This window comes from Cricetulus griseus, chromosome 4 (assembly GCF_003668045.3).
Source record: "Cricetulus griseus strain 17A/GY chromosome 4, alternate assembly CriGri-PICRH-1.0, whole genome shotgun sequence".
NCBI lineage: Eukaryota > Metazoa > Chordata > Mammalia > Rodentia > Cricetidae > Cricetulus > Cricetulus griseus.
In genome coordinates this window covers 188,282,248-188,308,995 of record NC_048597.1, presented here as the reverse complement: position 1 = coordinate 188,308,995, position 26,748 = coordinate 188,282,248, and the positions used below count along the sequence as shown (strand labels likewise).

The following is a 26,748-nucleotide window of genomic DNA, read 5'->3' as shown; positions in this document are numbered from 1 at the left end:
GTTGTACAGGTAGTATTGATTGGACTGCTGAATTGATTGCTGAATCCTCCTGCAAGGAAGCCTGGATGGAATGAGTTTGAGACTGGTAACAAGTTTGTAAAACCTAAAAAAGCAAACAAAACAACAAAAAGGAAAGTGTTAACTATGTTCTGTGTGGGAGGAGCAGGCATGAAATCCTCTAAATATTCCAGAACTTAAATCAAGAAGTAAGAGAGAGAGCTCCTCAGATCTCATAGTTAATAAACATGTCATATGAAAGGAATGTACTTTGAATGGTCCCAGATCTTCAAAGAAACCCGGGTTGTATATTTCTCCATGCTTTTGGCTTTTGCTAATGGAGGCTTAAATATATTTAAATAAAATGTATCACAGAATAAAAGCTACATTTTATAGGTATTACAGTGAGTCAAGATGATGTATTTGACAAACTACTCATCATAGTCAATTAAGAAATAAATTTAATAAAATTTAAGGACACTTTGCCCCATATACCCTTCTATTTAACATAGAGTGGGCAATGAAACCATTCCAAAGTCACAGCCTTTCTTCCCAATGCTCATTATCTTTTGTAGCTTTCGGATATCATTTTGACATTCATTGGGCATAGTTCAATATTTCAAGTAGTGTAAGAATTATGTTCACCCGTGGTAATTTTCCACAGACCAAACTATTGACTTCATTTGGTTTGGGCTAAAAATGTCATCTCATGAATATTGATCACAAATTAATGGCAAAGGAGTTGAATAGTAATATTTAACACAATTATTTGTTTGTTAAAACACTCAGTTTAAATCACTTCTCCATAGTGTTTTACCAAGAACTATAATATTATTTATGTGATATATTTATCTATTTAATTCTCTTTCTTCCTCAGTTTATTCTTCCTTAATCTATTCTAAATAGCTTTACTAATCCCTTGACCCCAATGGAAAAAAGACCCAATTGGAAAAAAAAAAAACTCATGATACAATAGTCACTTTTAGTTCTAGTGTGTGTGTGTGTGTGTGTGTGTGTGTGTGTGTGTGTGTGTGTGTGTGTGTGTGTGTGCACATGTGCACATCAGGAGGCCCAAGGTTGATGTTGTAATTGCTTGCTGTTGCCTTTCCACCTTAATTCATTGAGGCAAAGTTTCTCAATCAAATTCAGAGGTCTTTAGTATTACTAGTCTTGCTAGAGAGTTTGTTTTGTGAGTTCCCTATCTCCATCTGCTAGAGCTGGAAATACAGGAGGACCTCTAAGCTCACCCTTCATTTATATGGGTTCCTGGGGATCTGGATCTAGTTCTCATACATGAGTGGCAAGCACTTAACTGCTGAGCCATCATCTCATGATTCAGTAGTCTTTTTTTAACTTATGGATATTTTATTGAAACCAATCAGACTTTTTATACCCTTATCAGAAACAGAATATAATGGCAATTGCTGGGTTATTACAGCTGTTGCCAGGATACAACGAAGTTTGCAAGCTACACAGGGTACACAAGATTAATGTCTAAGACCATCAGTATGCAAAATGTATTCTTAACCAGGGAATGAATAAATTGCAGTGATGTCAAGAGAAGACATTTGGATCTTTACAATGAAGAATAATTCTCTATGTGAACTGAAATTTAGAGAAAGCCAATACCACAAAATATAAAAGATACAAAGTTCAAGGAACACAAGTGATGCTTTGTGGATAAAGAGTGACAGTAAGAAGTGCATGGAAAAACATTGCTGGGAAGGTGAAGGGTGCCATTAAACAGTTTTCCTGCTGTGTTTAGCCTTCTATACAAAATTTGGATATAATTTCTTGTACCTCTTTTCTCTGTAACTATTACCATACTGAATATCATGTTTAGTCTAAAACCCCCAATAAATTCAATGTTATATGTGGCTTAACATCTAGTAAATTGGGAGATCCTTCTGTTTACAACTATAACTTACCTTTCCTCTACATCCGTAGAGTGGTCCACTAGCCAGATAATCCCCCTTCCCCAAAGACCAGATGCTATTCATGCTTTCCTTAGAAGCAGCTTTCAGTTCCAGTGGGCTTATTTCAATAGTTGAATCATACATCTCTGTGGAATCATGTGACACTTCATCCTCTCAGTACCATGAAGGCTCCCTTTACAGTCCTTCAGCAATGAAAGACTTGAGTGTAATGCTTCATTTTATTTTATGGCGTCCTCTGCTGAACTGTGGCTGTCTGTGACCATGCACACTATATGTAAAGCACTATATGTGGCTGTATCTGTCAAGTACAGACATTATGTACTCTGCTATCTTCTAACATCATAGAAGGGAGCTCTCTATTACCTACAGGGTGAAAAGCAGATGAGAAACACCTTGTCAGGGAAAATTAAACTCTCTGAATTAGTTTTTATGAAATTTTCTACTCCCTTTTCACCATTATCACAACTAATCATAATTTTTGAACATAAAAGAAAAAAGCAAAAGAATAATTACTATAAAGGTGACTCATTTATAAATGGTTTTCTGAATTTTATTTTGTAATACAAAGAAGTAAGGCTAGAAAACAAAAATTTTCAGATAACATTTTCCTATGTAAGGACTGCTGAGAGTGGGAGAAGCTGTCTTCCCCAAAGAAGAGCCCAACAATTGGTTATCCAATACCAAATGGTCAGCCTTGGAAACACACAGAAATGTAACATGATAAAACTGAGCAGGTTGTATTAAAGAGCATGTTTATACATACATATATGCATGTAACAGCAATTATTGAAAAAAAGAGGTCATGAATTTGAAAGAGGACAAGGGTGGGTGTCAGGAGGGTTTGAAGAGAGTAAATAGAAGATTCTAGTTATACTAGAATCCCCCAAATTAAAAAGTAACTTATTAAAATTAAGAAATGATGAACTTTGTCTTTCATGTTCCTTTGTCTGAACTCTTAGAAGCATATTCCATTCTCATGTCCTAATTCTATCAGACATGGTGCCTGCTAGTGAAGACTGGTCATTTTAGATCTGTGTAATTCCTTGATCTGCTAAAAAAAAAAGCAGATTCTGATGAGCAATGAGTCCTGTGGTTCCATGGCTGGTATGACACTTTGTAGTCAGGATATGTGAGCATCAGGATAACAGTTAAAGGTAGGAACTAGGATATGAATGCAGATGAGAAGACAGGGTGGCTTGTTATTCTACACGCTATTCAATCCTTTCCAGTAGAGAACTGTCTTATTTGTCTGTCTACAAACCTACCAGGACATATATATGTAGGTGATCATTTTTCTATTGAAAGCTACTGCCTAAAGAGATCAGAGGTTTGTTCTAATTACTTCACTAATCATATTTTATAACCTTTTATAATTGCCTTAAAACTCATTCCACATATTTTTGAACGACTTTAATGATGTTAAATTGTCAAATATCAAAAGTGGATTAGGACTAGATATCTTGAAAAATCGCCTGTATCAAAAGACCGATAGTCATCTATAAAATATTTGAAAGATAAATAAGTATAAAGGGTAAAAACAGATTATGAAATAGGAAAGGTTAAAGAAGAAGAAAGGGTAGAGTAGAGGAGAGAATACTGAGAGACAGAAATAACACCGAATACTTAAAAAAAAGTCATATGGCAACATACTACAGAAGATTTTGTATACATACATAAAACGATTTAAAATGGAATCTCCCTTTTAGCAGCACAATTGTACTCTAGTAGATAGCACAGGCTAACAAAAAATCCAATTGAGCTAGCTCTTTGTCACTGAGGTTCCAAAGACCTCCAAATATTAATGACTATTGCAAATGCTGCTGGTTACTCTCTAGAACTTGAAGATATGATCATGTTGCTAAAGACACACCTGAGTCATAGAAATCAAGCTTTTCCAAAACACCCACTAATCCAATTAAAAAGTGGGGTACAGAACTAAATAGAGAATTCTCAATGGAGGAATCTAAAATGTCTGAAAGACACATAAGAAAGTGCTCAACATCCTTTTGCTGTTAGGAAATGCAAACCAAAACAACTCTGAGATACCATCTTACTCCTGTCAGAATGGCTAAAAAACACCTATGACAGCTTATGCTGGAGAGGATGTGGAGAAAAGGGAACACTCCTCCACTGCTGGTGGGAGTGCCAACTCATATAGCTACTTTGGAAATCAGTATGGCAGTTCCTCAGGAAAATGGGAGTAAGTCTACCATAAGATACAAAAATTCTACTCCTAGGCATATACCCCAAAGATGTACATTCATAAAACAAGGATATCTGTTCAACCATATTCATAGTAGCACTATTTGTAATAGCCAGAACCTGGAAGCAACCTAGATGCCCCTCAACTGAAGAATGGATAGAGAGAAAATGTGGTACATTTACACAATGGATTACTACTCAGTGGGAAAAAACAAAACAAAACAATGGAATCTTAAATTCACAGGCAAATGGATGGAACTAGAAAAACCATCCTGAGTGAGGTAACCCAGTCACAAAAAGACAAAAATAGTATGTACTCACTCATATATGGATTTAAGACATAGAGCAAAGGATTACCAGCCTAAAATCCACACCACCAGCGAAGCTAGGAAACAAGGAGGACCCTAAGAGAGACATACATGGTCCTCCAGAGAAGGGGAAAGGGACAAGATCTCCTGAGATAATTGGGAGCATGGGGGAAGAGAGAGGGAGCTAGAATAAAGAGAAGGGGAGAAGAGGAGAGAGGAGGACATGAGAGAGCAAGAAGATTTAGTCAGGGGAAGAATAGAAGTGAGCAAGTGAAGAGATACCATAATAGAGGTTGTCATTATAGGTTTAAAGAGAATTCTCAAACTAGGGAAATGTCCAGAGATCTACCAGTTTGACCCCAACTAACAATCTAAGCAATAGTTGAGAGGCTACCATAAATGCCCGTCTCCAATAATGAGATTGATGACTACATTATATGCCATCCTAGAGTCTTCATCCAGTAGCTGATGGAAGCAGATGCAGACACCCACAGCTGAACACTGAGCTGAACTATGGAATCCAGTTGCAGAGAGGGAGGAGTGATGAGCAAAGGGGTCATGACCAGGCTGGAGAAACTCACAGAAATAGCTGACCTGAACAAGGGTTGCTCATGGACCCCAGACTGATAGCTGGGAAGCCAGCATAGGACTGTTCCAGACCCCCTGAACGAGGATGTCAGATTGGAGGTCACAGCAATCTATGGGGCTTCTGGTAGTTGATAAGTATTTATTCCTAATACACGTTTGGACTTTGGGAGCCTACTCCACTCTCTCAGCCTAGACCCACAGGGAGGGTCTAGGCCCTGCTCCAAATGATATGACAGACTTTGAAGATCCCCCATGGAAGGCCTCACTCTCCCTGGGGAGCAGAAAGGGTATGGAATAGGTAGAGTGTTAGTGGGCTTCGGGGGAGGAGAGGAGGGAGAGGCAACTGGGATTGACATGTAAAACAATCTTGTTTCTAATTTAAATAAAAATGGAGAAAAAATTTTTCAAAGAAATTATAAAATATATAGAAACAGCTTCAACCTTATGACATTACCATCTTCCTATGTAATTTTCAATTGAATACTGACAATTCCACGTGCTTCAACTGAGGAAATAATTTGATAACTAAAATTTAAGAGGAATCTTCAAGTTGTCAAATACTGTTGTTCATTTGGATTCTGATGCTCTGCTGAAGGTGTTGAACTGACAACTAAGAATTGTCAAGCAGTCAAGAGTAGGGAAAGACAAGGCTAGGAAAGGCAGAAACAGAAAGTGCCCTCACTGTTAAAAAGATAAGATTTTTTTTTAAAATGTTGTATTCTCTAGTACATGATGGATGAGAAAAATTATTTACAAAAAAGAAATGACAATAATATTTGTTTAGGGTAGATAAAAAGTAACCAGAATGCTATTTTTCAGTGGGTTTGAAATTTGAATTTGTAAAGTATACATGTTAAGGAATTTGTGAGCTTAAAATATAAAATTATCTTGTCTCATTGCTTCTGAAAAATGGAGGGATATCCTACATCGGGGCAGTTATCTTACAGATCGCAAATAAACTCAAGATGAAATATTAAAAATATTCTTCTTGGTGTAGATATAGCTTAGCTGATACAGTACTTGCCAAGCTTTCACAAAGTCCTGGCTTCAATCTCTAGTAGCAGATAAAGTAGGCAGCATGGTGGCCCATGTCTATAATCCTAGCACTTGGGAGGTAGAAGAAGGAAGATCAGGAGTTCAAAGTCATCTTTTGGCTATATAGCAAGTTTGAGGTCAGACTTGCATCACAAAAACATACAGGATGGTATGAAGTTACTAGAATAATAGACAGAAATTACAGTGGAGTCACTACTCAAAAGAAGAAAATTATATTTGATTAGCCTCTAAGTTGTATTTATTTTCTTTCAAGACTGACCATTATTTACTCACTATAGAGTAGTTAAAACATAGCAAAAACTAAAGCCTTGTTGATTAAAAAAAAAGAAAAACATGTGATGTCACACAAAAGCTGGAATTTAAGGGGAGGGGAGATACTGGAAGTTTCCACAAAGGAGACCTCCAAGTGTTGCTTCACAAACTCTGGGTATCACTTATACCAAACATAGTATGCAATAGCTGATTAGAGACTTTGGCTGCTACTCAGTATCAGGGAGACAGAGTTTAAAGACAAAAACTAAAGGAAGGGCTGATAGATGGCTCAGGAAGCAAAAGAACCTGCTACCAAGACTATTAGCTCTCATTGGAACATCCATGGTAGTAGAGAATTAGTCCCCTGATTTCCACATATGCATCATGGCATACACCAATTAAGTAAATAAAATGTTAAAAATTTTAAAACTAAATGAAAATAGTATTTATGGGCTCATAACAGAATTATGAGTCTTTTTTACATATACTATTGCCTCTAGTTCATAATTTTTAGGCATTCAAAGAAACAGAGTAATGCCATTCATATTCAAAGGAAAATATAAATTCATAGCAACAACTCCAAGGCTTTGCAGATGTTGTAGCTAACTAACATGGGCTCAAGCTGTTGTTAAGATGAATAAGAAACAAGCCACATTAAATCAGTTAAAATTTAAAAATTAAGCAAAAGCAAAGTAGAAAATAAAGAACAGATGTAAAAAAATACAGATTCCAGCATTTATCAATACTACACCTTATGTTACAGACACTGATTTCAAAGCAGACACTGGACAGATGTGAAAGGTGTCTTCATGTCTGAGAATAGTTTACCAAATGATTTAATTAGTTTTTTCCTTAGAAACATTGAGACTTATTTACAGGACTTCTTTGTAAGGATAGCACCACAGTACTGGAATCAATGAGAAACCTCATATGAGAACTGTTTCATTTATCACTAGGCACTAGATGAACCAGCCAGGACTGAAAGCAACTCCAAGGCCAACGTGTTAGACCTACCAGTGGAGGTAATGACTTCGGCTTGCCCTGCTTTCGTATGCAATCCCCAGACTCAATGCTAACCCCGTTCCTGGTTTCAATTCTTCCAGTTCTATTTCCCTGCACAGCTCAGGCAGCAAACTGAAGAGCTCTGTGCTACCATTGATAAGGTCTTGCAGGACTCCTTGTCTATGGTAATGCTGTAGAGTAGAATGTGCTATTCAAACCTTTGCTTTGCTTTGCTTTATTTCCCTCTGTCTAGCCACGATGCCTCATGGGCTTGTTCTTCTCTTTCCTTTTGTTCTTTTCTTTTCCAGCATTCTTCTGGTTCTCCTTCACGGCCCCCACAGAAAACGCTGGGTTCTGAAACAAGCAAAGTATGTATATATTTATTATGGCTTACTGCACCATTCAATTTCCCACATAGATGATTTCAAACTGTGAGTCAAGGCTCAGTAGTAAAAGGAGAAAACAACTCAATAGCTAGTAACCAGGTGCACATAGCAAATTGTTGGGTTGACTTTTACTTCTGTTTGTTTACATGCATACACATAACTTAGTCTGCACTGTAAAGTTAGTTTTTAGCTGTGGATCAGTTTCAACTTGTGTGAAAACCAATGTTTCAGGTTTTTGGATGTTGGCATTTTGTGGATTTACAAGTCAAGTTTGTAGCTTATATTAATCTTGAACCACAGCTCCATTATTAATGTAATTTACATTTACTTAAAAGTGTAGAATTGGGATATGAAGTTTACTAAAGCAACACTCTTGTAGCTTTCATATGGGTGTTAATTCAGTTCTTTCTGACTGAACTGATTTCACTGTTCTGTGACTTAAAGAAGCAGAACTTTGGAGACCTTAGCCTGTCAGAGTTATTCTGTATATTGTTTCTTTTTCATAATGTAACTGTTTCTATTTGCTATGACAAAGTATATATTTCCCCAGTTTTATTACCTTCTATTGCTTAATGTAGCTCTATTCATCGCAATTTCAAGATGTATTTTGTTTTTTTCTTTATGGGTACCAATATTTTTTATCATTATTAGCTTTGTTTTCTCTCTTTCAATGAATATAAATGCTTTCAGCATGAACTGTGTACCATGGGACATTGTGTATCTGAAGCAGGTTTTAAATGTACAGATTATCATGACTTAAAAGAGTACTATTCATTTTCAGTTGCAACATTATGGACAAATATCTTGAATAACTAATGAGATCATATATTGTTCTTGCTGTTATGATGTTGGGAGTTTCAAAAGTAATCTGGCTACCACCCTACTTCAGAAATAAATTTTTTTATTTTGTCTGTGTGCGTGCGTGCGTGCGTGCGTGCGTGCGTGCGTGCGTGTGTGTGTGTGTGTGTGTGTGTTGAGAATTTCCTTTCCTTCAAGTATTTATTATGTACCCACTATGGGCTCAGCTCTGAGTCACTAGAAAGTTAAAGATAACCCAGGTGGAAATCCTAAGGAGCTTACTACAGTTATGGAAGAAGAGGATAGAATTTACTGTGAGATCTGCATGTAAAATGGGGTTAGAAAGACCAGTAATAATATCTCCAGGCAAAGGAATAGGAATGTATGAATTTCCTGAGGCAACATGATTTATTTTTGTGAAAATGTTGAAAAAGTCAGTGTATTTGAAGTTTAGTGAACCAGGGATGAACAGTGTAAAATTAGTTTGAGAATATATATGTCATGGTATGCAATTTGGATCTCAAGGAAAATAGAAGGTTGCAAAAATGGTCATTCTGGCTGTGGGAAAGAGGCTTCTGAGGAGGTAGGGAGTACAGTTACTGATAGTGAACTGGAAAGGTGGGTTCAAAGGAGCCATAGATGAGCAAATGATTTGGGGCTTGATAACAATTCAGATATGAGTAATAAAAGAGAGGAGTCATAAATGAACCCTACATCTCTACCCAGGGCCTATGGTAGGGAAACAGACACAGCATAATGGAACGTAGAGAGTGTGGTAATTTAGATAGTGTTTGAATTTGAATGGTATGAATGGATCATTGAGTCTGTAGCTAGTGGGAGAGATGTGAACATCACATGAGAGAACCTGTACAGAATTCCAAGGAACAAAACATTACAGGTTGGTAGAGGTGGAGCCAGTCAAACATAGTAAAAAGGTTATGTTAAGAGGCGAATCAGAGAATTAGAGAAATGTGCTATCATGAAAGCTTTTAGAGTGTTTACAAGACTAGAATTGTTTTTTTCTACCAAGAGGGAGGAAAACATTAAATCTAGAAGAGATTTTTATTAGATTTGACTTGTGTATCTTGAAACTATATTGCTTATGGTTATAGTTATATGTCTCAAATATAAAATTTTATAACTTTGGTAGAATGTAATCTTTTTGAGCATAGTTTTTTTAATGTGATAAAGTAACCTTATATTCATAATTTTTAAAATAGGCTTTCCTACATGTGTCTTCTATATTTTTATCTTTTGTCTTTTTGTATAACTTTGCCCAGTTTTCTTTAGGCTCACACATTTCCACATATCACTTTCTAATCATTGTAAAATTCAGTTTATTTGGGAATTTAAACCACTTACAGATATTGTAATATTTGTTGTACCAGTACTGACTTCCGTTAATATTGATTAATATTTTCAATTTAGATCTTTTTGTCCTTTTTGGTATTTTGTTTAATTTCTGTTATCCTTTTGGTAATTTGACATTTACTATTTTAAAACTGAAATTTTACCTTTTCTTATTTTTGTGGTTGCACACACACATTAAGGAGATTGATCTGTAAAGCCCATAAATACCTTTTTCAATATTATATAAGTACTTTTCATATTTTATTTTTTAAAATTAAGCCAATACACATATTATTTGTTAGAATATTTTAGATATGTATTCTAATCTTTATGTATATACTTTTTAATTTCTTCTTTATTTAGATCCTTCATTACCATGTATCCATACTTTTACTGGTTTTGTCTTTGTGCAGATAATTGTTTCAACTGAATATATTTGTGTATATTTTGTAAACTTCATCTATGATAAAAATCCTCATTTTTCTTTCATTTAAGCATAGTTCCTGGGCTGAAAAGATGGCTCAGTAAGGAAAGACACTGTCCCACAAGTCTGATAGCCTTAGTTCTGTTTGCTGGACACATATACTAGGAGAGAACTGGCTCCTGCAAGTTGTCCTTTGACCTCAGTGACATTATCTGTCAATCAATCAATATTGTAATTCAAAAAAATTTTTTTTTTACTAAAAAATAAGATGATGGGTTTTTTCTCTGACTTCTGTCTGTTTAGATTCTGTCATACTTATAAAATATTTTGTCCTCATGATATTTGTTACTGCTAGAGAGTGACCAGTTTCAATTTGACTCTATATGGCATTACTAATTTTTCTTATAGGTGTCTAGTAGTGCTTTTTCATCTTATGTATCTCTTACTGTTACTGTCTATGACCTTTCATCTAAAGTCTTTAGACTTCTCCCCTAAATTTTGTAGATATTTTTTCTATAGGTGCATCTGATACCTAGAATAGCAGTACTAGGATTTATCAGTGTTCTCAAGATTTCCTCATTATTTTCAGAGTAAGAGGAATGTCTACCTCAGAATGCATATGCTCCTCATTGCAAAAGTCCTGCACAGTGGGAACCCTGAGCCTCATCCTCCTCCCCTGCTCACAGCTCTTTTGTAGTCACTGTCCTGTTTGTCATCACTGAGGAATAGCAGAAGCTGTCAGGCTGTGTGACCATGTAAAAAGCAGCTTACTTTTTTTCAGCCATCACAAAGGAACATGGTGACACAGTTTACTCCCCAGCTGTACTCCTTAGCTTGCCTTATCCCTGAAGTTGCAAATGATTGTAAGACAGCAGAGACAAAATATCTAAATGCCTGCAGTCAAAAACTGTAGAGTAAAATAACACCTGCCATTATTTTGAAAAAAAGACAAAGAAATTGGTTACTAATGGAGTCAAGGAAGACAATTTTGTTTGATTTTTAAGGCTTGGAATGATAACATCACACTATTGTACTCGTGAGTCTTGTGTTAGGTGAATGTAAGGTGCTGGTTATACAAAAGAATAGGCTTGCTGCAGAAAATATTCCATCTAGAATCAGACTTTGATTAAAAAGGGAGTGTGTTATTGTCTGACTCCCTCCTCCAGGAATTAATAAATGGAAGTAATCACTGATGTGGTATTGTAACATGGGGCTTTTAAAGTGTGATTAGGTCATGGGGACTGAGTCTTAATTGATGGGATTATGAAAAATATCAAAGAGAAACTTCTTACCTCTTCTACCACGTGAGGAAACAGGAATTTTCAATTTGTGAATGAGAAAACAGGACTTTATTATACAATGAACCTATGTAATTCTCCCCACACTCTAGCACCGAGAAAATTAAAGACCTGTTGTTTTTAAGCTATGTGTTACATTGCAATATTCTTTGATAAGTAAGAGAGAATGGCTTCCACTATATATAGTAGAAAATAGAAGACAGAAGTCCAGATGTAAGGATAGTTATGTTGGGACTGAGAAAACGAAGAATTTCTTGATGATGTTCTAATTTCACAATAAATGCCTTTCAGTGGTAAGTTTAAAATAAAAAAGCACCATATTCTCCCAATTCCTTCTCTGCATTATTATTCCTTTGCTTTCTCATCTGCCTTTTCCAACTGATCAACGTGAGTGATGCATAGTTATCAGTCCCTGGGTTTCTCATTCTTTTAGTATTGTTACCCAGCCTTGCAAAAATCATATACATGCTGACAGCTTCAAATGCATGCCTCTAGGCCAGTATTTTTTTTCCAGTTTTAGATTCCTATCTATTTAGTCTTTGTTACACATCAGATTTACAAAATCTTTCAATCTCAATGCAGATAAAGATGTAGTCAAAGACTTTTTTCTCTCAAGTGATCACACCCACCAGTTTTCTATATTGTTAATAGTATTCTTTCATTGACTTTAGTCCACAAGCTTTGCATGAAGTTTTTCTCTTTATATCATGTTCAACACGTCTTTTTCACTGTAGTTTCAAAACACCTGTGGAATGTGATTGTTTCATAGCTTCTGTGTTACTAAACAATGGTCATGTTTTTCTAACCAGCACAGTAGCATCACTGTTATGATGGTACCTCACTCTACTCTGTTCTAAACATACTATGCAGAGATACTGTCAAAGTATTTCTTTATGACTCTTACCTAAAACCTACACATTTCCCCCCAGAATATAAGTCAAAGTCCTTATAAGATGCTTTATTATCAGGCCTTTCAACACTGTCATGGTCTGTCCTCCCCTGGAACTCTCTACTCTACATTGAGCCCTGGTAGCCTCTATTATGCCATGAATGCCCCAAATATGCTACCACTTATTATAATTAGTTATCTGATTCCACAACACGTTGAGTTAACAACCAAAACTAGCCATCATTAAGAGCAAGTAGAGTCTTTTGGTTCACTCTTCAGACTCTAATCTGTTCCTGGAAAATCTTGTTCTAACTTCAAAAAGCAGACCCAAGAGAACAATGTTGGGGTATTGCCAAGGCAAATGGAGTGGGCACAGGTGAAGTTGATGGCCATTTATTTAACATTAAATAAAGTTGTGGTTGAGAGTTTCCACAGAAACATTTTACTTCTCAGGTACAAGTACGGAGATAAGATGTTCAGAGAGACAATGTAGGTCTTCTTTTCTTGTGTTACAAGCAAATATGTTGCACAAAGATAGGGAGGGATGAGAAATGGAAATATTAAACACAAGATCACGAAATAGGTATAAGCTAAGAGGCAATAGAACTAGAATAAAGTTAATGAGGGTAAATAATTGAGATATCCCATTGTAGTATAGTTGATGGCAGAGGTATTAGAGACATGAAGGTATGGGTAAAGAAAGAGATAGAATTTTGAGAGAAGGGCATTTGAAGTTGAAATTTAAGAGAGCTTTCATGTAATTCTTGGAAGTAAAGTTGGTTTTGGTCTTCAAAGTGAATGATTGAAATGGGATGAATGTCTTTGGGTGTAAGGAGCACAAAGAACAGATAGAACAGAAATTTATAGTGAATTCTGAGACAGCCAAAACTATAGAAGAAATGTGATGAGGAGCTATAGAACTCCTGGCTAACATTATCAATAAATAAGAGGAAATTGCCAGAGTTTTGATGAGCGATTCTTGTGAAGAGAATTAAATGAATAGAACAAATTTCAAAGATAAATGGTATTTTGTGTAGATCAGTCAGACTCATGGTTGGAAAAGTCTCAGTAGAGGAAAAGATGCATTCTTAAATTCTAAACCTTTCATTATTCACCAATTATTGAGATACATAATTATTTTTATTTTCATGTAGACTCCTGCAAAGCATCCAAGAGCAGCTGGTCGAGAAACCAAATATGTAAGTATCTTTCTAACTGTGTTTGTTACTCTTTTAATAGAGGCCTGCATGTATTTTAAAGGAAAGTCAGTTCTTTAGCAATTATAATGGAATTTATTCACTTTTTTATAAATGGAAAGGGGTAAGATGTTATGATTGACCCAGGCATAGGAAATTGGATCATATTAGATATATACAGCATCAAGTACCCTTATCAACCGAATTCCTTCTTAAATGAGTTATTATTTAATCTGTTTAGCTAAACAAAGCAGAACTGTATCACTTGACCTTTGCACCTCCAATTATCAAAGCTTAGATGCCTTCACTTTTATAAGCACTGCATGTGCTTGACACATCAGGGTTAGTCTGCATCCAAAGGAATCATCAGTTTAATTGAATGATCAATTCGTTGCTTTTTTGTGTTTAAATTATCAAGTAGTTCAGTGTCTGCTTATAAGAAAAACTAAACCAGGGAACTAGAGAGATACATTAGGGGAGGAGAGCACTGACTGCTCTGCACAGAGCCCAGGTGAGTTTCCAGCACCCACATGATACCTCACAACTGGCTGTGACTCTAGTTCCAAAGGAACAGATTTTTTGTTTGTTTGTTTTTGTTTTTGTTTTTGGTCCCTGGCAGGCAACTAGCACTCACATGGAGCACATACTTACATGCAAACTTACGTATATAGATAAATAAGTCTTAAAGAAGAACACTACACTAACAAATATGCAGATATAAACTCACATGCTTAATTCTAATGGTTTTGGTCTGACTTAGCATGTTATGCACACAGAGCCTTCCCCACTTATCTCCATTATGTCATGATTGCGGTCCTCATGTGCTTCTGCACAAACATATTCTACTATAAATGAGACAGTTTCCTAGCAAGTATCGAACATTTAGTCTAAAATAACCATTAAACTACTCCTTTTTACAGCACAAGCTGTTTTTTTCTAATCTGTACTTTTCATCATTATCAACGATAAATAGTTATTGGATGTGTATTGTGTGCCCATGCCATCATCACACTTCACACCTTTCTGCCTTCATTTGGATCTCTCCAAGGCAAACAATGGCTTGGTGAAATTATTAAATTTTATCATATTCGGGAAATGATGTTTACGGGATGTGGCAGGAACATGGTTCAGAGCATTTCCTGGATGCGTTTTCTGTCAGTTTCCATTATTATTGGAAGTCCTCTGGAGGAATGTGCTGAGGGACTTGAGACTTTGGTAGACTAGACCCTAGTGGGAAGTGTTGCTTCTGAGGAAGGTCACTTACTTTGTTTTACCATGCCTCCATTTTCATCCATAAGATAGGGGATAGTGATAGCATTCACATTTGATGAATTTAAGGTTTATATAGTATAGTCCTTATGTGAAAAGCCTTTAGAGCAGTCTCAACACACTGGGGTTATTCACAAATCATAGTCCCTTTCTTTCCTTTCCCTTTGTTTTTGCATTTATCCATATCTCTTCCCTTCTCTTGTGCCTATCTAGTGTTAGAAGACTAGAAGCCCCATGATTGAGGAGGTTCCTTGATTTTTTTTTTTTGTCGGGCAGAAAGAGCACTATTTAGAAATAGCTTTATATTCTTTTTGTGGTGTGACTTACGTGTTCTGTCATCATAAGGACTAGTCCCAAGAAAAAGCACCTAACATCTTTTTCTAACTAACCATTTTTATCAATTGGCTGAAGTTTCACAAATAGCTAACCCGCCAGGGGGAGGTATCACAATGTAATAGCACCAATAATAGTTACAGAGGGGCTGCTTTAACCTCCATCCATTATTTTAATTTTTTTTTAAATTTGAATTCATTTGTTTATGCACTTTTGTGTCTGTATGTGTCTTCAATACCTGCACTTGTGTGGATATGGAGACGAGAGGCTGACATCAAGAATTTCCTCAATGACTTTCCATTAATTTACCAAATCAGGGACTTCCACCTGAACTGGGAGTTTGACACTTTAGCTAGTGTAGGTAGCCAGCTGAATCCAGGATACCATCTCTTGAGTGCTAAGGTTATCAGTGGCTTGCCATGCCTGGTGGGGGTACAGGTAAGGCCTAGGGTCTTCAGGTTTTCACATCAATTATTAAAAGTTTCTTTATTATTATACCTAATTAAAGGAGGCTTTTTTTTTATCCCATAGCTTGTGGGAGCAGTTGAGTCATTTTAAGTTAACTGTGATTCATTGAACAAATTCAGAATTAGATTAAAACAAACAAACTTTGATTCTACTAAGATTCTTGACCTTAATTAAAGTTTGTTTCTTGAGCAAGAAGCTCTGCCTTTTACTTTCTGTTAGACATAACATTTGAATTGTATGTGGCATCTCAAATAAGTCCGTGTCTTTGTAAGATATGTCTTTTGGAAGAGGGCATCTTATAATGGCAGATAAAACCAGTTTTTTGGTGTCAACATATAGACAACTCACACTTACCAACACATAGCTGCGGTTACTGTAATTACTAAGTGGCAGCTGATGCATTTACTCTGAGTAGAAAATAACATAATTTTAGGACAGAAGTTTAGTTTATATTTAGGCTATTCTCTTATGTCAACCATCTGTCTTAAATGCAATATATTCTGATTTTTTAAAAAAATGAACAAAGCAATAATTCATTTTTAAATTCTAGTGTAATGGATGAAATACATGATGTTTTATTGAAGTACAAATTTTGAATAATTTTTATTTTATTAATTTCTCATTTTAATCCCCCCATGTCCTGTCAGAGGAACTTTGAGAAGTCTGTAGGCTAACAGTTTAGTACTTCACTCACCTGGAGAAATTAGGCACTTTCCCATATGTGGAGACTCCAGGTTTCATTAACTTTTGAAGAGAATCCAAGATTCTCTTCAAAAGCAGGGGCCATTCAGTTCACCAGTGTAAATAGAGTTCCTAATGGTCTAAATAATAAAAACACAGAGTCATATATACAGGAAAATGTTGAGAGATCAAGGAGCAAGCTAAAGCCACTTTTATCTCCTTAGCTTCTCAGTGGAAAAGAGAGCGAGTTCCTGTTTCTTCCTGCTTATATGTTCAGTCAAACCATCTCACTTTCTGTCTGTCTGTACAAACCTCCAGATTTCTATGGTTAGCTAGTGGCAAGATCCATTCTCTGATCTTCAAACAAACTTTATTTGGACAAGCAAGATTATCACTACACACTATTCCACAGAGGTGTACCACAGAGGTGACAGAATAAGGAAAGGATTAAAGTCAAGAAAAGAACTGCATTGCACTTGAGGATATTCTGAGTAAGTTAGCACCAAGCATACTAAATCCCAAGTTTCAAATATAATCCAGGGATCATTAGTAGTGGAAAAACTAGTTAGTATTTCCTAAGTCTGGTGTCCACTTTTCTTCATTGACTTGACAAATATTTATTGAACATCTACATGTACAAGTCATTGAGGGGTCACCTGGGTGAGTGAAGGGAACAAAGTGACAGGGTCCTCACTTCTGAGATGTAAATGTCAATAGAGGCCACAAAAGTAACTAAATATCAAATGAGCTACCCCCTTTCTTACACAGAGAGGGGAGAAATGGCCAGAGACCGGAATGATATTAAAAGAGACAGAGTAGGGACTTTCTGGTGTATCAGCATGTTAATATGCTCATGGGATTTCCAATTTTCCTGTGATGATTGTAATAGGTTAACTAAATAGTAAGGGTTTTATGAATAATTATTCTGTGTAGGTCTTGTATGGAAGGTTTCCTTCTCAGAAAGAGAGAAAGACAATGGTGGAGAACAAGAGGAGGAGAAGGGAGGAAGGGACAGAGGGGAGGGAAGAAGAAAGGAAGGAAATACGAAAAAGGGATGGAGGGAGGGAAGGCATGAGTGTTAGTATTGAGGCGTCTGTACTGGCCTGTCTTTGAGGTTCTGACAGGATACACCCTCAGCTGCAGACATTAAGAGCACCACCTGTGCACATTCACTATGTTCCCTTTCAAAAGGGTCCTGCCCACCTCCCATCCTTCTCTCTGTCTCTTTCTTTGTCTCCCTCTCTCTGTCTGTACCTCCATCCCTCCATCCCTCCTCCCTCTCTCTGTCCCTCTATCTTGCTACTTCTGTCCCCAGAGGCCAGTTTCCCCCTCCCCTTCCCCTCTTTTATGATCCATTTCCCTACTAAAAAAAAATCCCTGTGCTTGAACCCTGTCACATGGTGTCTTTCTCTCATGCAATGTTTTCCTTAAATTACAGCAGCAAGATCAGTAGACAATAATGTTCCTTTTTTTTAAAACTAAATGTCTTACTATTGTTTTAAGTCTGTTTTAGGATCAGTCTGGATCAATGATACTTGCATTTGTTTAGATTAATTATAGTTTTAGTTTGCTTCTGCCAAGGTATGCCTGAATTAAAGGCTATTGTGAAGTAATTTAGCTGAGATACTCTTAAATGTAGTAGAAACAAAATAGGGATAACAACATATTGAAATGTAGTGTTAGGTATTTTGTGTGATGGAATAGATCAGTTTATCAAAAATATTTAATTAAACTTAAACAGATACAAAATGCACAATAATAGCTAGCAGCAAACAAATTTTAGCTAGCTCATTTAAACCATCCACGAGTCCTATGAGGTCAGTGCCACCCCCTCTTCTTCTAGTGCTGGGAATTGAAGCCTGGCACTTTTACATGGCAGACCATGGCTCTACCACTGAGATGCATCCCAGCCTTCATTCTGGGACAGTTTCTTTCCTCTGTGTGAAATAATAAGTTTTATATTAAAACGCTGTTTCTGTTTCCATTCAATGTCTCGGATTTGGAAGAAAATTTTTGCTGCTTTGCATTTGCCTTTATTATTTTTAAGAACTGCCACCTTATAAATCTACTTCTTTCATGTAATTTTAAAATCACAGCATGCATTCCTAGTAAAATTCAATCTTAGAAAATGGAATATTTGTGTTTTGAATGAATTTGTCAGAAAGCCTTGGTTTTGGAGTAGCATTCTATTTGATAGTTACTTATTTCATGAACTTTTCACATTTCATGAATTACTTTTAAGTTCCATAAAAAATGGTACAGCCTTATTAAATATATGATAGTTTATAGGTAAAATCTCATTTTAATGAGCTCAAGGGACAGAAAAATGTCATTACAGTGGGAGAATATTGATTCCTAAATATCACAATATATTGAAAAATGTGTCAAACCTTACTAAGAATATTTTCCACTTTATACATGGATATTCAAATAAAGGTCATCTTCTCTCATTTATGCAGCTCTCATATTCTTGTTGCTATGCTTGGAGGTGTTGCTATGCTTGGAATGACTCAGGTGCTGCTCAGTACCAGGCATATATTTTAGGAGAAAGAGAGACTAAAATCTCACTCGGGGTCCCGATCTGCTTCCAGAGGGCAAGGACAGAGATTGGGGAGTTGCAGAACAGTTGTACACAAGAGAGCAAGAAATGGCACTCCACCAATCACTTTCATGTATCCTTCCTCCTGTTCGAATGGGCTTCAGCAGTGTGTTTGTGTATGAAAAGGGCTGAGGGAGGAATAGAAATTACAACCAGGTTCTGTTCCACTAGAATGGAGAGGACAGAATAAGTTCTATGTCTCATATTCATGAGAAGATACAATTTTAAAGTTTCTCCAACATGGGTTCCAGGGAAATGGAGCTCTAGACAGCAACAAGGGGCTGGTGGCACTTTGTGGTTTTGGTATTATGTCTTTGGAAAGCAAAATTAGTTTCTGCAAAGCTGGCTAGCATAGCTGGGGCCCTCTATAGTTGTTTGTCTTTCAGACATTCACATCTTCACTTTGTAGTCTTCACTCTTTTAGTTCCTATATAACCCAATTGTAAGAAAGGAATGATTGCACATCTATTGTCAGCATTTAGAGGCTGAGGCAGGAAGGTCATGAGGTTGAGCCTACTTTGTGTTGTAGTGAGACCCTATAAAACAAACAGCACACCCTAAAATACAACCTACCAACCAAAAAGATAAACAACAGTATTTCTTTGATGTTAGAATGTAACTTAACTGAAAATGTGCTCTACCATTTTATAAATATTTATACTTATCTTTAATTGACAAATACTTTATATTCATGGAAAATGGTGTGATGTCTCATCTGTGCATACACTATAAAACTTTGATAAAATAGATCAACATAATATATATCTCCCTACCAAATTATATTTTTTGTATGTGATAAGAATTTTAAAATTAGACTTTAGTCATCTTGAAGAACATGTGATTTGTAACTATAGCCCTAGACAGTGAAGTTGGTGACTCATACTTTCAGCCTGAATGAGGTTTAATTGTAGCCTTCCTTTAGCATCATCTTTTATCTTTCCTCTGCTGGGCCCACCCCTATCATCCCTAGCCTCCAGGCATGGCACTTTGAAGTATATTATATTACTAAGAAAAGTGTAAAATACTAGCTAGTTGTAAAGATCTGGCTACCTGACAAAAGGAGTGAAATACAGGAACCAATGACCAAGAGATAATGTCAACAAGCTCTCTAAAGAATTTTGGAAGTAAATTATTTCCATTCCCAACTCCTGGGAGTCCTGTTACATTATTCTCCTAATATGAATCTGTTTTGAGAAAAACTGCATTTTTTTTATTTTGGTGTAAGTAAAGATAAAATATCAACAACAATTCATGTTTAAATGAAATATGGATTGAACAAACAGAGGATACTATCGAACCTTGAAGAATCGCTGGTATCATGTGGTAGTGCTTATACTATTAAGACAAAAAGAAAAACAGCATGCACCCTACTATGGGAGCTAAAAGAAAAACAGCATGTACCCTACTATGTAAGCTAAAACAGAGGTTGTGTGCCACATTGCTCAGAAGAATCATTTCTTGGTGTAATGCTTTAATTTCACTAACATCCATCATATTTACATTTTCAGGCAAATCTTTTATTGTCATCCTCTACAGCATCTGAGAGTCAACTGGTATGTATCTTGTTCTAAGTTATTTACCTCCTTTGAATATTCTTATTTCTCAAGACAACTTCAGCTGAAAGAAAGGGAAGAGATAATAAGTTTGCTAGCTTATCTAATAAAAATTACTGATGTTTTAGTAAAGCCATGTGATGGCTGCTTTTTAGGCGACTAGTGCATAAGGAAATTTTTAGACCAAAACTACCCCGAACTGTGAGCAGTGATGTTACAAGTGATTGAATTGAGTCAGAAGAAAATTCGATTTGAATTTACAAAGGAGATCAGTTCTTCATGAGAGGGATCCAAAAATACTCCAAGGAGATCAAAACAGATAATATGGGTGACTTCTGGATGTGAAGGGATGAAGGAGAGTGTCTCCTTTGTAAATTCAACAGGACTACCAGAATCTTCAGTCATACACCTGCGCCACCAGGATAGAACCAGTGCTTAGAGACACAGTGAATGAAGTGGTAACTATGGAAACAAACATGGCAATTACATTATAAAGTTGACTAGTTCCTACTTTAGTTCAGGAAATATTACAGTGTTTTTCATTTTTAAAATAATTCCATTTGTTTCTTCCAATGTTTGGATGTCAAGAGTGGTTTGGCCATGCTCATGTGGAAATGCATTCACCCTAGCATACAAAAGATATATTTTAGGTGTTGATTGATAAAAAACATGCTTGTGGATTTGTAAGCTACATACATGCTATTAAAAATTCCATTTCAAATGAATACATAAAATACACACATTTATAAATAAAATAAAACCCACTTTAAAAATCTATTAAAATATCCTGCATTTCTGTGTTTGTGTTCTCTAGAAGAAAGAAAAATATTGCTTTGACTTAATGAGAATGTCTTTGCATTTAATTTAGTCCAGTTCTTTAAGAATTCCAAAGCATGTCTTAACTAAGTTTTAATTTGTGATTCTTTCTGAGACATAGGTGCTTTTACGAAGATTTTACTATCAAGCAAATCATACAAGTATTGGAATGACATAAGAGAGACATACATGGTTCCCCAGAGAAGGAGAAAGGGACAAGATCTCCTGAGCAAATTGGGAGCATGGGAGAGGGGAGAGGGAGCTAGGAAAATGAGAAGGGGAGAAGAGGAGGGGTGAGGAGGACATGAGGGAGTAGGAAGGTTGAGTTGGGGGAAGAATAGAGGAGAGCAAGATAAGAGATATCATAATAGAGAGAGCCATTATAGGTTTAAAGAGAAATCAGGCACTAGGGAAATGTCTGGAGATCTACAAGGATGACACCAACTAACAATCTAAGCATCAGAGGAGAGGCTACCTTAAATGCCCTCCCCTGATAATGACATTGATGACTAACTTATAATGTCATCCTATAGCCTTCATCTAACAGCTGGTGGAAGTAGAAGCAGACACCCACAGCTAAACACTGAACTGAACTGGACTCCAGTTGCAGAGAAGGAGGAGTGATGAGCAAAGGGGTCAAGACAAGGCTGGTGAAACCCACAGAAACAGCTGACCTGAATAAGGGGGAAATCTTGGTCTCCAGACTGATAGCTGGGAAACCAGCATGGGACTGATCAAGACCGCATGAATATGGGTGTCAATGAGGAGGCCTCAGAAATCTGTGGGGTCTTTTGTAGTAGATCAGTACTTATCCCTAGCATAGCAATGGGCTTTGGGAACCCATTCCACATAGAGAGATACTCCCTGAATTTAGACACATGGGGGAGGGCCTAGGCCCCATCCCAAAGGATATGACAGACTTTGAAGACCCCCTATGGAAGGCCTCACCCTCCCTGGGGAGCAGAAAGGGTATGGGATAGGTAAGGTGTTAGTTGGGGGGGGAGGAGAGAGAGGAAGTGACATGTAAAATAATCTTGTTTCTAATTTAAATAAAAATGGAGAAAAATGGGAGAGCGAGACAAACTGCCAGCAAACTCCTTCTCACTCTCCCTGCTGTTCCTCTGAAGAGGCAATCAGTTCTTTTCCTTCCTTCCTTCCTTCCTTCCTTCCTTCCTTCCTTCCTTCCTTCCTTCCTTCCTCCCCCTCTCTCCTCTCTTTCTTTCCTTTCCCCACTCCCTTCCTTTACCCCAATAAAACATTCCCAAGTTAAAAAAATTATTCAGTCAAATCACTTTGATTTCTCCTTATGACATTTATCCCGTATTTAAGATTACTCAAAACAGGTTAAGCCAAAAAAGAAATATATACATATAGTATCTTCTTTTTCAGTGAAATTACTTATGGTTATAAGTTTTTCAAGTTTTTCATTAATATGAAAATGTTACCATCTTATTCCATGATCAACACTCTCGGGATTCCATTCAGAAAATGGGAGTACATAGGAACAATTTTGAAACACAAAATCAGTATATTAATATACATATATGAGTTAATATTTATATGTTTATAATGTATATGTATTGGGGATATAACATGTAATTGCATATATATATCTGTCTGTATGTGTATACATGTATTGTGTCTAGCACATAATGATTCTTAGAAAATAATAAACATTAGGGTTAAATTATATAAATAAATCTATCACTTAGGAATAAAATAAGCAGTTATTATGAAAATAATTTGACTCAACTATAGGACAGAAATATTGTAAGGTTATTTAAGTGAAAATATATGACAAGTTGTCATACTGGCACAAGTTTAATATCAATCTCAAGTGTAGAGATTTGATTTTTGAGTGATAAAGTCATTTCATGCTTTAAAAATTTTCAAGGTGGCCTATCTACTTACTTGTTGTCATTACAAGTATTCATCTCCAAAGGTCATGACTTCAGTTCCTAAAATATTTGCATTCTGGATTTAGGAACTAGCTCAATGGTGAAGTACTTGTCTATCATCCACAAGACTCATGTCTATTCCATAGCACTTAAAACACAAGCAGTGTGTGTTTGTGTGTGTGTGTGTGTGTGTGTGTGTGTGTGTGTGTGTGTGTACGCATATGTGTGTGTTGTGTGTGCCCACACATACATGCTATCTATGTTGTTTCCATTGTTTTTTTTTTTTTTTTCTACAGGCCAAATAACATAATACTGAATTTGAGAAACTAATATTAGCCTCTCCTCTATTAACCACCAACACAATAGTTAACAACTGGAAAGGAATCTCCCATTCTAAGTGGAGGTTGTAATAAGTACTGTACCAGCCTGAAGGGATTTTTATGGGATTTATATAGAAACAGAAGCTATTTTTGGTATGGTCCTGTAGAAAATGAAGATATTATACTCCAAAGCCCTAGATTATCAAAAGACATGAGAAGTCATTTTTATAGGTAGTGAAGTGGAAGCTGCAAGAATTTAATTCGATCATCTAAGATCATAGCATTAATATTTATCCTTGTTCTGTATGGTTTTCAAAAGGTATCATTGTTATTGATTTTTAGTAGTTCAGGAGGCTTAAGAAACCTTTGTTGAGGGGCTGGAGAGATGGCTCAGCGGTTAAGAGCACCGACTGCTCCTCCAGAGGTCCTGAGTTCAATTCCCAGCAACCACATGGTGGCTCACAACCATCCGTTATGAGATCTGGTGCCCTCTTCTGGTGTGCAGATATACATGGAAGCAGAATGTTGTATACAAATAAACAAATAAAATCTTAAAAAAAGAAACCTTTGTTGAGTGAATTGGGAAATAGGTCTCTGGAGAGCTGTTATCTCCATTGACCACCATGGTCTGGTTCATCCTGAAATCTTGGATTGTCCGTTAAATATGATGACTTAATGAAGAAGTGTAGACAGGATGAGGGCAGATGGAGTAGGGGGAACAGGGACACTGCAGCCAACTAGTTAGTGCTTCCTGTAGCATATCAAAAGGAACAAGAGGAAACCAGAAATGCTGGATCTCAATTTGAAGCTTTGATGAAGCTCTCCTAATTCTGGAACTGGACCATCTCAATATTAACAAAGATGGGTTTGTCCTCTTTTCTCTGCTTGAGAAACAGTTGAGTTTGGGCAAGATGGGTAAGCTCTGTTTGTTTATTTGTTTTTATTTTATGAGGGGAACCTGGGTTAGATGACAGCTGGCTCTTTTGCTCTTAGAATTCTATGTCATTGCAAAGCATTCAATGTTGTTCAGGATGGACTGCTGAATCTGCAGCGGAGGCCATAAGAGGTTTAGGAAATAAACCACATGGCCCCATAGAAGTAAAAGCAAAGGCAGCTTACTGGAACAGAATAAAGAAGAGCCTTAAGCAGGCAGTTACTTTGTCTCTGGTTCCGAGTGCCAGCTGTTGTACCCTGCTTTACTGGGCATGACTCAGCTTCCTGAGGGCCCTTAAGTCCCTGTTGTTTAGAAAGGCTTTTGTGTAGAACTGATGTCTTCTTTAAGCTCAAAGACAGTTTCTCCTTGACCAGTTTTCCTTGACACAGCATACTTAGGAGCTACAGCATTCATCATGTATGCCTCCTGAGCTGTGACTCATGCCATTGTCTTTTCATTTCCATCAAAATAGTTCAATCTGTATTGTGTATATTTCACAAAACAGTTCTTGAGCCATCACGGGATGTGCTTTATAATTATTGAAACCCTGTGTTTAGTTTTATACAGTGGCTGTGGTAGTTATAAAACTTAAAAAACAAAGCCATTAAGTAGATATCCTCATAAGTTGTTTAGGTTTTTTTTGCAGTTGATATTGTATATAAATTCAAAATTCTTTTATTTTTTTTCTTTACGAAATTCTGTCATGCTTCTCATCCCATTAGACCCCCATAATCACCCTGTGCTACCTCAGTGGCCTCATAGCATAAAAATGAACCACTTTTCATTCTCAGGAGGTTTATTATATTCTAGAAGATTTTGAGATCTGAGATATTTATTTGAAGGGAAAATGAGCATAAATATTAGACTCAAGTACATAATACTGCTAATGGGCCAGAGTCAGTTACCATTCACTGATTGAATGAATGAATTGTTACATAAATAAAACAGATAATGTGTCTTTTATCTACAATTTTATATTGTGGATAGGTTTGGATTCTTATAAGATTTTTTGCTACAAAGTTTCTATGGGAAGGAATCAACTCCTGAGTGGTGAGAAGACAGAAACAAACAGAAACAAGTAACAATCAGGTCACTAAAATGTTTTGATCCATCAAGTCAGTTGAGGTTCTAGAATATTCACAGTGTTTGCTACCTGCCACACTATTCCTTTTTGCTGTTGTGTAAATCTTATGATTGGAAAACGTGAGATAGTAGACAAAAACTGGTTCCCTTTTATGTTTTTTGTTTCCCATCCATTCACCTTATAATTTACTACTGTAGCTATAGGCAACCTATCATCCGATTTGTTGATGTTACTAATTTAGGAAAGATGTTGCTCTTAGAAGCCATTATTTTAAAATGTTGGCAACGAATTTGCTAGGTCATTGCTGGCAGTAAATCTCCAAGTTTGGTGTATAGCCAGAGGCAGTATCAACTTGTTGTCACAAAATTATGATTATAAGTTCTCAAAGTTGAAGAAAATCCAATTTTATGTGCCATAGTAACAGTGTTCAAGAAAAAATTTCCGTGTGATAGATTGTAAACACAAATAAATAGCAGCCTTAACTAATGTCTTTCAGTAACCCCCATGCCCCCAAGAAATCATGATAAGGAACTCCCATAACTCTATTCTTTCTGTCAGACTTTTTCCTCCCAGAAGTATAACAACAGAGTAAGATAGGATCCAAGTTCTACCCCACTCCTCATTTGTATTTTCCAGAAACGCTGACATCATCATGTTTTTTGTTAGTTAATAGATGCATAGGTACCATAATTTGCATGGCTCTGGCTTTGGGATTGACCTGACTGGGGTGACAGGAAATGAAGAAATGATAGGTTCACATAAAGAAAACCTGGGATTGAGTGTGCCATACACTCTGATGGAGACATTCAAGTAGCAGCCTGGAAACTCAGTGCATTTACTATCTCAGAACGAAGGAGAAGGGGCACAATAGATAATCTGGGTAGGAGGCCCTGAGGGGAACAGTCAACAGCTATAGTCATCGTGGAGGAGGAAGCTACAGTTGATATTTTCTGCACATGCTCTTAACATCCATACTTGAACCTGGGGAAGGCCCTTGCCATGGACCTCAGGTATTCTTAACATGGTCCTTAACATGGTTTATGCTCATGACAATAATACACATTCACTCAGGACTTCATCCACTCCCCACATTGAGCCAGGGAGTACATA

General features: G+C 36.5%; 1 protein-coding gene across 1 annotated transcript in view; it reads left to right on the top strand.

Moving 5' to 3' along the window:
• Mlip (muscular LMNA interacting protein) overlaps nucleotides 1-26,748 on the top strand; it is a 101,129-nt gene that overhangs the window by 48,458 nt on the left and 25,923 nt on the right. The window contains exons 6-10 of the mRNA XM_035444225.1: nucleotides 7,297-7,362; nucleotides 7,444-7,527; nucleotides 7,651-7,710; nucleotides 13,642-13,686; nucleotides 20,542-20,586. Of these exons, the coding sequence (XP_035300116.1) occupies nucleotides 7,297-7,362; nucleotides 7,444-7,527; nucleotides 7,651-7,710; nucleotides 13,642-13,686; nucleotides 20,542-20,586 (300 nt within the window). The remainder of the gene's footprint in view (nucleotides 1-7,296; nucleotides 7,363-7,443; nucleotides 7,528-7,650; nucleotides 7,711-13,641; nucleotides 13,687-20,541; nucleotides 20,587-26,748) is intronic.